The sequence below is a fragment of the Coffea arabica genome, chromosome 3e (assembly GCF_036785885.1).
Source record: "Coffea arabica cultivar ET-39 chromosome 3e, Coffea Arabica ET-39 HiFi, whole genome shotgun sequence".
Classification (NCBI taxonomy): Eukaryota; Viridiplantae; Streptophyta; class Magnoliopsida; order Gentianales; family Rubiaceae; genus Coffea; species Coffea arabica.
Window position 1 is genome coordinate 11,431,913 of NC_092315.1, and position 14,997 is coordinate 11,446,909.

The following is a 14,997-nucleotide window of genomic DNA, read 5'->3' on the forward strand; positions in this document are numbered from 1 at the left end:
GAAGGAGTTGTTATCTCCTAAATAATAGTATGGACAATGCCAAAAAAAAAAAAAAATTGAACACTCAAGTCGATGAAAAGGAGACTAAATTTTGGAAAAACTGAGGCATCCATTTTTGAAACTTCACGTTCTAACGCTCGTTTTCATTTTTGATTTCTTAAATCTCTTTTATAGGTTAACATACTAATGATGCGACAATTATCTTGCTATTCAATATTCAGTTTTATATTTATCAATTTAATTTTATATTTTGATAACAAGACAGAAGTTTATCAAAATTGCTCGAAACAGTCCAGCACAAATTGTTTAGCAAACTCAAGGAGGGAGTTTGAAACAGATTCAAATCAGTAAATAATTTTGGCATCTGATGCCATCCAGGTGCAATACAGATTCTAATCCAAAATATGAATCTGTAAAATGTTGGCTCCATGTCAAACCGATGAAAATCCCCAATTCCATCAAGAAATGTAATGTAGGCTTAAATCTTTATTAGCTTCCACTGCCCTGATATGAAAATCAGAGGGATGATATGAACTGCACTAACTCATTCAAAGAATTGTAAGAAGAACCACCTTCCTTGATGCAATGTTTGATCTGTTCCTTGAGAGCAATCACTTTCTGCCTCATTCTTGAGCCTTCTTCTTCAACTAGGATTCTTCTTATAGCTTTTGCAACATTTGTTCTCTGCACCACTTCATCCAGTTCTATGCCTATGCCCCATTCATGAGTCAGGTATCTTGCATTCACCGTTTGGTCGACAAAATATGGCTTGCATATCATTGGTACTCCTTCGCTTATACTTTCCAAAGTCGAATTCCAGCCACAGTGGCTCCAAAATCCCCCAACAGCAGGGTGTGCTAAGACATCCTTTTGGGGTGCCCATTTCACTATGCAGCCTCTGTTACCAGTAAGCTCTTGAAAACCCTCGGGCAAATGTGCATCTGAGCCACCACCTAAGCCAGGCCGGATAACCCAGAGGAACGGTTGATCACTGTTAGCTAGACCCCATGCCATCTCTGTTAATTCATTCTGATCCATTCTCGCGATGCTTCCCAAGCTTACATAAATCACTGAGTTTGGAGCCTTCTTTTCAAGCCATTCAATGCAGGTGTTGTCATCCTTGCTTACTAAATTTATTGGTTTTGCAAGAGCCATCTTGTGCAAAGGGCCTAATGTGAAAAGTGGAACACTGTAATGCTCCTGAAGCTGTCTCAATGAGGAATACTCAAGGCAGTCCATGGTGTTCTGAATGATGGCACTAGAAGTTCTTATGTTGCATACAACTGCAACCAGTTGTAATAAATTCTCTAAGTTACCCATGCTGGCAGTTGGTAGATCCTTGAACCTTAAAGGATGAAGTCCTGGAACCAACTCGTTCGATGTAGAATCTGTGATAAAGATTAGTCTTATTCTGATTCAATAATGCATCTTATAAATAGAATTTGTCAAGAAAAAGCTGCTATTAACTTTGATGAATTCATTGATCTGGAGGCTAGGCCTAAGAAAAGATCATATCAAATGTAAGACATAATATAGACTAGTGATGTAACATTGTTATATGCATACAGATCTATGTAGCATAATGTGTTTACTTTCAGTACTACATTGGAATCCCCGATAGCTTTCAGAAACTTTTTAGGTGTTGCATACCTTGCAAGCAGTTAAAGCCCTCTGCTTTAAGCCTGGGAAGTTTGCACAAAGCAAGCAATGCAGCAGCATTGCTGGTCCTAAAAATGATGCTAGGAAGACTCATTTGATTCGCCACTGTTTCTGCAAAATGCATGAGAAAATCATAGATGATGCACACAACCTGATCATGTTGTTTCTCCTCCTGCTGCTGCTGCATCATTTGACTTAAGCATTCCCTGAAAGGTTCTCTACAATTTGTGTTGATAGCAGATGCTAAACGTACAAGATTGGAAGGCGAGACATCCCAGCTCGATATACCATCTGAAATCGGCACAAATTGAAAATCAGGATGGTTGGCAGGATCGGGAAAGTTGAATTTGGTGTGCACAATTGTGATTGAGAAACCCCTGGAATGAAGGATGTTGGCCAGATCAAGCAGTGGATTCAAGTGCCCTTGCAGTGGGTATGCAACTAGCACCACGCGGCGACATCTTTCTGCTTGTAGCTTCTCCATATTCCGGATCTGTTTCTTCTTTCTAGATGGATGTTCACTGACTTGCTCAGTTTCGTATGCTTAAAATTTCACCACAGCTTGTAAAAGATGACAATATTCCAACTGCAGCCTTGCTGGTCCTTGTTAATGCTGCACTAGCTTTTGAACAACAACAAAGTAATTCTTTCTGTGTCTTCTTATTCTTCTGGATCCAGATGAAATATTACAAGACAATATGCAACTTAGGGATTGGATTATTTACCTGGCAATTTTCTAGATCCACAAGTTGAGTGTCTGGATGAGACTAGCATCCACAATCTCCTTGATGCTCTGAAACATGATCTGGTTGGCTTTTCATGTTTTCTATTAGTAGTTCTCATTTCAGGATTTTTTAAGTCTTCCACAGTGATTAGCACCCTTTTTGGACTTGACTTTAGGAAACAACAGTTCAAGAAACGGAGCCATATATAATTCACAAACTGTTGTCCAAATTCAATGGATTTGCACAATGTTGCTGATCATTAAATTTAAGATTGCTGGTCAGAATTGGTAAGCTTGTTGTCAGTTAGCTAGTGGAAAATTTTTGTCCTCTTTTCTTGGTTCGCATAATCAAAATTGTGACCGTTATTTTGGTGGCTTTCTACTTTTACATTATCTGTAGCTGTCATTTTCCTGAACAAGTCAATTTTATAGTAATCTAATAGAGAAGCCCGCGCTGGGTTGGTCTGCTGGTGGAAGGAGGCTCCTTAGCTGAGTTCCACCTGGGTTCGATCCCAGGCAGCATCCCAGCTGTTAAATTCTTCAGCATCGGTCGGGCCCGCTCTGCTGGGGCGCTGTGGGACTAGTCGGGTGTAGGCCCGGATACCCCAGTGATGACAAAAAAAAAAAAAAAAAAAATAATAGAGAAGGAAAAAAAGACTAAATTTCTTGATAGTATTGCCTCTGGATAAGGATTAGGTGAGTTTTTCATCTGCTTACCATTCAACTCTTTCTTTGCCTTTTCTGATTAAAATAGGGTTTTTTTTTGAAGGAATGATTAAAATAGGGTTGATAGCAGATTATGATTCTGCGTGTCACGTAGATTAATGTGTATGGACATTGGTAGACTAAACAAAGAAGAGCAAAGCTTACATTATTTTAATTTATTTTGTCTTTTCCATTTTGGAAAGAATCACTGTAATGCTTCAGCAACGACAACACTAACAAACAAATTCGATATAAATACAGGCAAAATGGACCATACCCACATGAGAATGACAACTAGTTTGACAAATTTTCAGCTCATAGGTCACTTCTTTAAGTGGTTGAACCATTGATCTTACAGCTTCACAAATTTTATCAGCAATCAGGTGGTTTTCTTCTATTTGTTTTTTATTGAAAAATATGTGAAATTTCTTCTTCCAAATACTTTATTGTGACCACCAGTAAAGGTAGCTAGCTAATATGCTCAAATCACCTTGAAGATCAGATTCAACTCAGGTGTAGCAGAAGCAATCTGTAATGACCGTACTTAATTACTCTAGAAAGGATTGCTCCATAGAAAGTATTAAGGGGGCCATGCTTGGATTGCTTGTTTCCGTCGGAAAATATTGTTGTTTTCCGTGATCACATTTCCCTATCACCTTTTTTCCTCATATATATCAAATCGCTACAGTAATTATTTCATGAAAAATGACGGAAAATGCAATCCAAACACACCTATAGGGCGGTAATAGTTTACTACCCTGTATTTTTAAAATATACATTATACCCCCAAAATGAATTATGTTTTGTACTTTTAATTTTGACCAGCCTATGTGCCTCTTTTTCTTTCCAAATTATCCCCAAGTTTCCTAAAATCTGAATAGTCAACTTTTATATTGTATTTTCCTGTTATGTATTCACCATAATATTCTGCTGTTACATGTTATGGTGTTAGATTATAGTATAAATTAAATTAAAAAAAACTCTCCTAACTACCGCCTTATCTTGCCAAGAAAGGGCACATTATTTTTATCACACCAGAATGCTATTTTGTTAATTTTAAATTGCAATATATACATACATATTAGTGCTATAATACATTTTATATAAGACGGGGGCAGGACGCGAGTGGAGTCCTATTTAAACCGACGCAAAATTATACATAAATCTACACAATAACTTAATTAAACTACTGTCCAACATTACATCATGTAGTAGTAGAATATTTTGATGAATATCTAATAAGAAAATGCAACAATCTAAAAGTTAACCATTGAGAAAATAAGAAGATTGGGGCTTATTTGGAAAGAAAAATATGTATATGGATTTGCCAAAATTAAAAGTATAAAGCAAAATGCATATTTCCGAAGTTCAAGGTGGTAAAGTGTTACCATCCCATAGGTTCGGGGGGCAAAGTGTTATTAACCCAACTATTAATTTGTCTAAAAAATGTTTAAGTAGAGAAGGAACAAAAGGACTGATCCTAAATAGAATCATCGTTTATCCTCCTGTTGATCACTCAAAGAACAAGAGCATTACTCTCCATAATCTGGTTAGTTTGCAAAGAATTTTCTTGAACTAGACTACAGAATATCAAGCAAAGATGTCAGGCTAGCTGTGAAACTTGACTTTGGCAAGTATTTTCTTGAACTAGACTACAGAATATAAAGGGCCTTTAGTTTGGTTAAAATCCCATGTGCAGACGCCAGTGCTTGAGCTAATAGGCAGTCCAAACTCCGAAGTTAATCCCAACTGAGAAGCCACATTTATGGGCTTGACAAGTTTATAAAAATTTGAGTTTTTACTCATAATTGCTCCCACCCCCACCTTCCGGCCTACTTCCCAAAAAAAAAAAAAAAAAATGGAGATACCCTTTTCCCTCGACATTGGCCCCTATGTTTTAACAAAATCACATTCTCTCACACATTGGCCGCACGACGTTGGAAATTTTTTATGTGTTGCATACCTTGCAAGGAGTTATAGGCTTATAGCCCTCAGCTTTAAGCCCTGGGAATGATGCAAGGAACTGGGAAGACTCATTTGATTCGCCACTGTTTCTGCAAAATGCATTAGAAAATCATAGATGATGCACACAACCTGATCACTTTGTTTCTCCTCCTGCTGCTGCTGCTGCATCATTTGACTTGAGCATTCCCTGAATGATTCTTTGCAGTTTGTGTTGATAGTAGATGCTAGACCTACAAGATTCTTTGGGGAGACATCCCAGCTGGAACTGGGTATGGAACTATCACCACACGACGACATCTTTCTACTTGTAGCTTCTCCATATCGCTCTCTGCTTCTTCTTCCTAGATAGCCTGGAAGTTCACTAATTTGTTAGTTTTAAATACTCGAAAAAAACAATGGAGCTTGTAAAAGAAGTCAAAATTTCAGCAGCTGCCATGCTGGTTAATGCTCTATTTGCATTGGGGCGATAACATAGTAATGCTTTCTTTGTCCTCTTATTCTTGTAGATAGATCCAGACGATTTATTATAACAGGATATAGAACTTCTAGGATTACTTAATTACCTGGAATTTGCTAGATCCGCAAATTGATTACCTGCATCATAATAGCATCAATAATCTCTTTGATGCTCTGAAATATGCTCGGGCGGGCTTTTCATGTTTTGTATTAGTAGTTCTCCTTTGAGGGTACTTGTTAGATTTCAGCAGTGATTAGCACTCCTTAATTTCATGCTCTGGTAGGCATTTCAGCCGTGATTAGCACTCTTTTTTGGACTTTTGGAAAGAATAGTTCAAGTTGTTATCCAAATTTAATGGACTTGATCTATGTTGCTAATCACAGATTTTAGGATTACTGGTCAGAATTGGTAACCCTGTTTATCTGTTCGCTCGGGGAAGCTTATCGTGTTCTTTTCTTGGCTGCATACTCAAAACTAAGACAATTATTTCTTCATGTATATTATCTGTAGCTATCATTTGCTGAACTAGTCAATTTTACAGTAATCTAACAGAGAAGGAAACAAGAGACTTTCTTGGCAGTATCACCTCCGGATAAGGATAAGGAGAGTTTTTATACGTTTATCATTCAACTCTTTCTTTGTCTTTTTGATTAGGGCAAATTACACTTTATCCCCTATAATTTAGTATTTTTTACGTAACTCCCATGATTTCAAAAGCAATACATAACCCCCTCATTATTTGGATTAAAGTGTCAAAATGACGGAAATAGTCATTCGTAACGGAACTTTTGAAAATGTCGAAATTACCCTTATAATGACACACTAACCCCGTATGATTTTATGTTTTACTATATAACTCCCTTACGATTTAATGCTTTACCATATCACTCCCTTATGATTTTCAAAATATACACATAACTCCCCCTTGGTTAATAAATAATTTTCAACTTTACATAGAGGTATTTTTTTACATTTTAGGTGACTCTGTTATGAATGATCATTTCCATCAATTTGATACTTTAATCCAAATCATGAGGGGATTATGTATAATTTTTAAAATCATAGAGGAATTATGTAAAAAACACTAAACCACAGGGAGATAAAGTGTAATTTGCCCCTCTGATTAAAAAGGGTTTCATAAAAGCTTATCATTCTGCATGACTGCTAAAATTAATGTGCATGAAAATTGGTAGATCAAATAAAGAATGATCTAGGCTTACATTATGTTAATTTATCTTGTGTCTTTTCTTTGTTCGAAAAATCACTAAAGTGATTCAACAAAAAATAACATAATGACAAACAAACTCAATATGGTTATTGCAAAAAAAGGACTAAACGCAAATAACAAAATTGACGACTAGTTTAACATATTTGGAGCTCATATCCACATCCTAAAATGCTTGGTTGCACTCTTGATTTGACATCTTCACGAAAATTATATAGTAATTAGTGATTTTTTTAATTGTATTTTCACGAAAGGTTTGTGATTTTTCTCCCTCTGAGTACAAAATTTTTTGTGACAACTAAAGGTAGTCAAAATTGAGAAGAAAAGGAACAAAAGAAAGATTCAACCTAAACAGAAAAAGAGTATTCTCTTGTTCATCACTCAAAGAAAAAGAGTATTGCTCTCTCAATAATCTGGTTAATTTACAAACAATTTACACCTTGTAGTCTATGTTCAAGCAAAGATGTCATGCGTGCTGTCAAACTAAAATTGGCAATATTTTCTTGAATAAGACTCGTGAATTTCAAGGAAATTAGTTTGGTTAAATTTCAATGTAGACGCCTAGGCTTGAGCTATTGGGCACTTCAAAGTCAATCCAGGTATTTATCTCAATTCATCCTATTCACCATATCCAGGATGTGATATGGTTCGGCAGAATGGACGGATATGGACAGTTCAAAGAAGATTTTATTATTGAACATCCATTTTTTAATTTATTTCATCTATTTCATGCTCGAAACAGAGGAAGATGAACCTCACACCATGATTTTAAATTAGAAGAGACTAGAGAGATTTTAAGAAATTATTAATTCAATCAGATTTTATTAATTGGTCTCACCTACATCTAGAAAGAGAAAGAGGGATAAAGCGAGACTTAAACAAGTGGATTTCAGGTATAGTCTTGATTCTAGCTAAAATAATTTGAGTTCATTTACTTCCAGATTCTTTAATTTCATCTGCTTGAAAATCTGATCATGAGGAAAAAGCAGAAAAAATAAAGGATAAATTACATTTTACCCCCCTGTGGTTTACCCTTTTTTTACATAACCCCCCTATGGTTTCAAAAGCTATACATAACCCCCTCATGGTTTGGATTAAAGTGTCAAAGTAACGAAAATAGTCACTCGTAATGGAACTTCTAAAAATTTTACCATATAATCCCCGTATAATTTTTATATTTTACCATATAATCCCCCTATGATTTAATATTTTACCATATAACCCCCTTATGATTTTTAAAATATACACATAACCCCTCTTAGTTAATACATAAATTTCAACTTTACATAAGGGTATTTTTGACATTTTAGATGACGCCGTTACGAGTGACTATTTCCATTAGGGTTAATCATATTTTATCCCATTAAAGAATATTCCATTTCTCAATTTACCCCCTAACCTTTAATTTTAATCACTTAACCCCCTTTAGGACAAAATTGCCCTTGCATTATTTTGACTTTTCATTTACCTTGTTTTCCTTTTTTTTATTTCTTTTTTCTCTTTATTTTTTATTTAATTCTTCCTCTTTCCCACAAACATTTTCACCGTAATGATTGAAATTAAAAAAGAGGAATTGTAGAGATCTATCTTCTCCTTAAATAATTAAAAAAATATTCAAATCACATTCCTAAAATACAATTTTTTTAGCCTTTCAATTCTTTTAATTTTGGGTTTTCCTCTTTCCTTTCTAGTTTCTCATTTTATTCCCAAGAAAATATCTTAAGATGAAATTGTGACCTGATTAATAATCATCAATTGAAATTTGTGACACGTGGCATCACACAAAAAATCAAAATTAATTTTTTATGTCTTTTAAACCGTCACCTAGAAATATGCAATTACAAACTCAAAACAAAAATTTTCGTTGAAATGGAATTTTCTATTGGGAAGGATGAAAGAAAGAAGAAAGAGAAAAAGAAAAAAAAGAAAGGAAAATAATTTCATCTTATGATATTTTCTTGTGAATAAAATGAGAAACTAGAAAGGAAAGAGGAAAATGCAAAATTAAAAGAACTGAAAGGCTAAAAACATTTTATTTTAGGAAAGTGATTTGAATATTTTTTTTAATCATTTAAGGAGAAGATAGATCTCTACAATTCCTTTTTTTTAATTTCAATCATTAAGGTGAAGATTTTTGTGGGAAAGAGGAAGAATTAAATAAAGAAGAAAGAGAAAAAGAAATAAAAGAAAGGAAAACAAGGTAAATGAAAAGTCAAAATAATGCAAGGGCAATTTTGTCCTAAAGGGGGTTAAGTGAACAAAATTAAAGGTTAGGGGGTAAACTGAGAAATGAGATATTTTTTAAAGGGATAAAATGTGATCAACCCTTTCCATTACTTTGACACTTTAATCCAAACCATAAAGGGGGTTATATATAGCTTTTGAAACCATAGAGGGATTATGTGAAAAATGCTAAATCACAGGGGGGTAAAGTGAAATTTTCCCAAAAATAAATGCCCGCTTTTCTATAGTAGCCGTTTTTTAGGGTTAATCACATTTTATCCCCTTAAAAGATACCCCATTTCTCAGTTTACCCCCTAACCTTTAATTTTGCTCACTTAACACCCTTTAGGACAAAATTGCCCTTGCATTATTTTGACTTTTCATTTACCTTGTTTTCCTTTCTTTTATTTCTTTTTCTCTTTCTTCTTTATTTAATTCTTCCTCTTTCCCACAAAAATCTTTACCTTAATGATTGAAATTAAAAAAGAGGAATTGCAGAGATCTATCTTCTCCTTAAAAAATTAAAAAAATATTCAAATCACTTTCCTAAAATATAATTTTTTTAGCCTTTCAATTCTTTTAATTTTGGGTTTGCCTCTTTCCTTTATAGTTTCTTATTTTATTCTCAAGAAAATATCTTAAGATGAAATTGTGACCTGATTAATAATCATCAATTGAAATTTGTAACCCGTGGCATCATACAAAAAATCAAAATTAGTTTTTGATGTCTTTTAAACCTTCACCCAAAAATATGCAATTATAAACTCAAAACAAAAATTTTCGTTGACATGGAATTTCTATTGGGAAGGATGAAAGAAAGAAGAAAGAGAAAAAGAAATAAAAGAAAGGAAAACAATTTCATCTTATGATATTTTCTTGAAAATAAAATGAGAAACTAGAAAGGAAAGAGGAAAACCCAAAATTAAAAGAATTGAAAGGCTAAAAAAATTGTATTTTAGGAAAGTGATTTGAATATTTTTTTAATCATTTAAGAAGAAAATAGATCTTTGCAATTCCTCTTTTTTAATTTCAATCATTAAGGTGAAATTTTTTGTGGGAAAGAGGAAGAATTAAATAAAGAAGAAAGAGAAAAAGAAACAAAAGAAAGGAAAACAAGGTAACTAAAAAGTCAAAGTAATACAAGGGCAATTTTGTCCTAAAGGGAGTTAAGTGAGCAAAATTAAAGGTTAAGGGGTAAACTGAGAAATGAGGTATTCTTTAAGGGGATAAAATGTGATTAACCCCCGTTTTTTATAGCTTCTGGAGTACTGGTACGGGAACACGTGCGTTGCAGTTGTTGGTCATGTTTGTATGAATTTGTTTCTTTTTAAGAATGTACATTCTTCTATAATGACCTAAGAAATTGAAGGGCCTCAGAATCTAATAAGTTTAAAAAGAATAATACCTCTATGGATTTAGACCACGTGTACTTGATGTCATTTATTATTATATCTTCAGCCTTTCTACATATTTTTTGGAATATAAACTCTTAGGAATTGGTGCATTTTTTGATTTTCGATCCTGAAAAAGATTCTGTAAATTATCAGAAATGTACAGGAAAAGTATTAATAACTTTGAAGAAGATGAAAGTTGTGAACCAGTATTTCAGTACAATTTTTATATCATTCGGCTATCTTTCCCTATATCTTTTGAGCTCACATTCTATATTTCTTCTCCTCTAAATTCCCTTACTCTTCGATTGCTTTAGAGACATTCTTTTTATCGTATGACCCCAATTAATGCATTGATTGAGTCAGTTTCTCTGGGTAGTATAAACAACCCATCTTTTAGATATCAAAATTGACTACATTATTTTATTGGGCATTCAACTATGGTTTTGCTTCACAAATTTGTTTGCAATTTTATTTAAGAAAAGAGCATTTATTTTTTTTTCTCTTGTTTAATTTCCTTCCTTTTTTTAGAAAATCATTTGAAACGTCACTCACATTTTGCGAAATAACTTTTTTCATCCTTACTTTTAAAAGTGTAAAATAACTTTTTTCGTCCTTATTTTTAAAAGTGTAATTTTACGTCCTTTACAAATTCACATTGGATCACGTGATCATTTTTAAGCGGTAAAATTATCGAATCATATTTTATATAATCCGATCTATAGTCCCTCACATTTTACAAAATAAAATTTTCATTTTTCACATTTCCCAAAATGAATTTTTTCATCATTTATTGATCATGTGTATGAATAATTTTTTGTTTAAACCAATGTATATGTCCTTTTGATTTCACCTGAACAGTACGAATAGCATGTAATATCTCTATTTGATTTCACCTACAACTACAATTAATTTGTTCAAGTGAATCAAATAAAGATATATTATAGGGTAAATAACTCTTGTGGTAAATCTAATATATAGAAAAGTCCTTTGTGATTTCAAAACGTACAAAATGACATCTCATACTTTAAACTAAATTATAAAAGTAACGGAATCCTTTAAAATTAACGAAAATGACTTATTGGAACTTAAAAATAAATTTTTTATACCTAATTTTTAACAAATATACCTATTATATCCTTTAACCCCCAATTCTCCCTCTCTAGAGAATGAAACAAATGATTTTGTTAAATTGCCTTTTTCTTAGTTATATTAGGGCATTTTTATCATTTCATCCGTCCCCGTTAATTTTAACAGATTCCACCACCTTTACAATTTAATTCAAAACATGAAGTGTCGTGTTGTACGTTTTAAAATCACGAGAGGTTTTTCTATATATTAGGTTTTATCACAAGGGCTTTTTTTTTTTTTACCTTATATTATATGTTATTCATATTGTTTAGATGAAATCAAATAGACATATGCATCGATTTTCAAAAACAAGAAAAAACTAATTGTACACATAATTAATAAAGGATGAAAAAATTCATTTTGTGAAATGTGAGAGACTATGGATCGGATTATGTGAAATGTGATTTGACAACTTTTTCCCTAAAAAATAATCATGTGCAAGGCGCAAGATGGATTCCGTAAAAAATTAGTAGGAAATCTAGGAAGGGACCAAATTGATCAGTGTGAATTTGTAAGGGATGTAAAATTACAATTTTAAAAGTAAGGGACAAAAAAGTCATTTTACAAATATATGAGAAATGTTTTAAACGATTTTTCCCACTTTGAAAAATTAACATTCACATAACTTACTCCAAATCTAATATTTCATAAGGAAAATTTGTAATTTTATTACAAATCAAATATTGCATGAGGAAATTAAAAACAGATTCTTTGTTACTAATTCAAATCCACATGACAAATTAATATGTTATTTTTACATGAAAATTTTTGTAATTAATATCTATAACAATAAATACTATTTTCATACACCAATATAAGAAATTGATATTGATAATGCCAAAAATGAAGCTCTTAGAGAAACAAAAGGGAATTGAGAGAGAGTCAAAACCCAAAATTTGTAATTAGACGATCAATTGAGACAACTATTACCAATTTTAAATCATACATTCCACAGGTTATTATTGATATCAAACAAAATAAGTTTCAATGCTTTTCCTAAACTTTGAAATCTTTGTGAAGAAATAATAATAAGGTACATGCAAGGTTGTAGGAAAATAACATAAAAGTATGCATCTTTATGAAATTTCATCTATTTATTATTTTCTTGTTTGTAATTATTTTGTTGGATATTTGAATAATTTGAACCATAATCTTGTCTAACAATATAAGAAAGTTATCTTTGTAAGCAAATCATTGGAGATTAATAAAGAAGGAAAAAATGATTGAATTTACTTTTAACCTATGTTTCTAAGATATTTATTTTTAGTTTGGTCTTCCTAATCTTGAGTAATGCTAACCTCTGTCTCGAATAAAAGAAGAAGAAAAATCAAAATCCAAAACCTTTTAGTTCTTCATGTATAGAGATAGACGAACATTGTTAATGCCCACCATTGGTTTAAGTTGGGAGTAGTTCTTCGTTTTCAATATCAAGGGGATAATATCAATATAGAAACCATGCTTGAGAGTTGAGATTGTTTCATTTTATACAAAATATTTCATAAATAAGCCTACTGGTTACTTATCTTTATTATGTTAGGTTATTCAAGGTTTTGGCAATTGATATAGTTTATTGTAAAACCACTATCAATATTAAAAGGTGCACCAATGACATGCCCTAGATAGGGTAATCTTCCCCTTTTTCTAAACATTTTCCTTTTACCCAAAAAAAAATAGAGAATATAAAATAATGAAATACAAGGTTGAAATAAGTTGGTCATTATTGTCTATGAAACAATGGAAAATGAAGAGCAATTTTGATTTGGGTATATACTATTTTTAATTTTTTCCAACAATGCCCTTATCATAAAATAATGAAGATTATGTTGTGTCTCCAAATTTGATGTCCTTCTAATGTTATTGAGGATTTTTGTGTAATATCAATGTTGAAGTTCTATATTAGAAAACATTTCAGGTAGGGATGGCAATGGGGGCGGACACCCGCGGGGGGTCATTGGAGCGGGGGCGGGGGGGAACTTTTTCCCCCCATTTAGCCCTACCCCCCGCCCCGCTACCCGTTTGAAAAACATATATATATATATATGCGTACATAATTATATATATATAATGATATTATCAATTATACTACTAATTATACATGTCTATTAATAAAAATTATTAATTATTTATACTAAATTTATTAATACATTTATGTTAAATTCCTAACTACACTTAATATAATAACACTTTTTTCTAAAAAAAACACAATAATAATTTAGTGATTGTATTTGTATCAAAAGTGAAAACTTGATTATTTTAGTTATATTTGTTTTATCATATTAGATTGTATTCAGATAACCTTTGTTTAATTATTTTTATGAGTTTCAATTGTGAAGTTACAATGAATAATAATTTGGTGATGTGTTGATATTTTAGTACTTGATTATTTGCTCAAATTTAATTATAATGAAATTATATAATAAAATTTTTTAACCCCACGGGTGCCTCCGCGGGGGAAACGGGGCAGGGCGGGGAAGCCCGGGGCGGGGGGAATTAAAATGCAACAGGGCGGGGGTTGGGGGAGGTGTCCCCCCCCACCCCCGCCCCATTGCCACCCCTAATTTCAGGGTTATTATCACTTTACTCCCTTAACGTTTGGTGTTATTATCAATTTCCTCCTTAACGTTACCTTTTAGTTACTTTACCTTCAAAACTAACGGTCAAATTTAATGGAGTTTGTTAATCAAAGTGAAAAGGCATGTTTATCCCTTCAAATTATTATCACTTTATCCCCATAAACTGTAATATCATTATCAATTTACCCCTAGAGTTATTTTTTTAGGCAATTTATCCCACCATTAATATCAAGCTAAAGAATTTTAGAAGAAATTACCCTCCTGTTTGTATAATAAAAACAATAAAAATTTAGAGTTGCTCTTCTTCTTTTTGTATCAATAAAAAATGTCAAAGTGTTAATCTCTTTCTTCTTGACAATCTTATTAATATTAAAAAAAATAAAAAGATGGGGATGGGGAGGGGAGGGAGGGGGGAGAGAGAAAGAGCTTAATTCTTTTTTCAAATAATACAAATAAGAAAGAACTAAATACTTTTATTATTTTAAAATCATTTCACTTTTCTATTTACCACCAAATTTCAATTCTAATTCCGACAACCTTAAACTAATACGATAATGTTAAACTATTCTTTATATTTTTCTTTGCAAAATCTAATTTTCTATCTCCTTCTTTCCTATTTCCTTTTCTTTTCCTAGTATTAATAAGTGTGAAAAAAGAAATTTGAGAAAATTCTTTTATTTTTATGTTTTTGGATCTTTTAAAGTGAAAAAAAGGAAGAATAACCATTCCAACCTTTTTATTTTTAATTATATAAAAAAAGGTAAATATATTTAAAAAATTTTGACCATACTAGTTAGATTAACGATGAGATAAAATGCCTAAAAAATAATGTTAGAAATTAAAGCGATTGTATCACTGTAATTTGAAGGGATAAAGTGCTAATAACAATGTGATAATGCTATAGAATAAGGGGTATATTTGATCAAAATTTCTTAACATGTTCA

The 14,997-nt window shown here is 32.3% G+C and overlaps 1 protein-coding gene across 2 annotated transcripts; it reads right to left on the bottom strand.

Moving 5' to 3' along the window:
- Positions 1-268: 268 nt before the first annotated feature.
- Positions 269-3,381, bottom strand: LOC113734635 (UDP-glucose iridoid glucosyltransferase-like). Of its 2 annotated transcripts, none has more exons than XM_072084731.1 (3): positions 2,385-3,381; positions 1,651-1,950; positions 269-1,388 (listed from the first exon to the last, which is right to left on the bottom strand). In XM_072084731.1, the coding sequence occupies exons 1-3, from the start codon at positions 2,500-2,502 to the stop codon at positions 517-519; spliced, it is 1,290 nt and encodes a 429-aa protein (XP_071940832.1). In that variant the 5' UTR covers positions 2,503-3,381; the 3' UTR covers positions 269-516. The 2 variants fall into 2 exon arrangements, with proteins under 2 accessions (XP_071940832.1, XP_027117048.1); XM_027261247.2 differs by having other exon boundaries at positions 1,651-2,281; positions 2,385-2,545.
- Positions 3,382-14,997: the final 11,616 nt, after the last annotated feature.

Bases quoted from the DNA above. Each gene is read 5' to 3' on its own strand.
- LOC113734635 (XM_027261247.2), bottom strand. From the start codon at position 2,143: ATGGAGAAGCTACAAGCAGAAAGATGTCGCCGCGTGGTGCTAGTTGCA. The intron at 1,389-1,650 runs GTATGCAACACC...TCTTTATCACAG, and splicing joins GGGCTTTAACTGCTTGCAAG to ATTCTACATCGAACGAGTTG.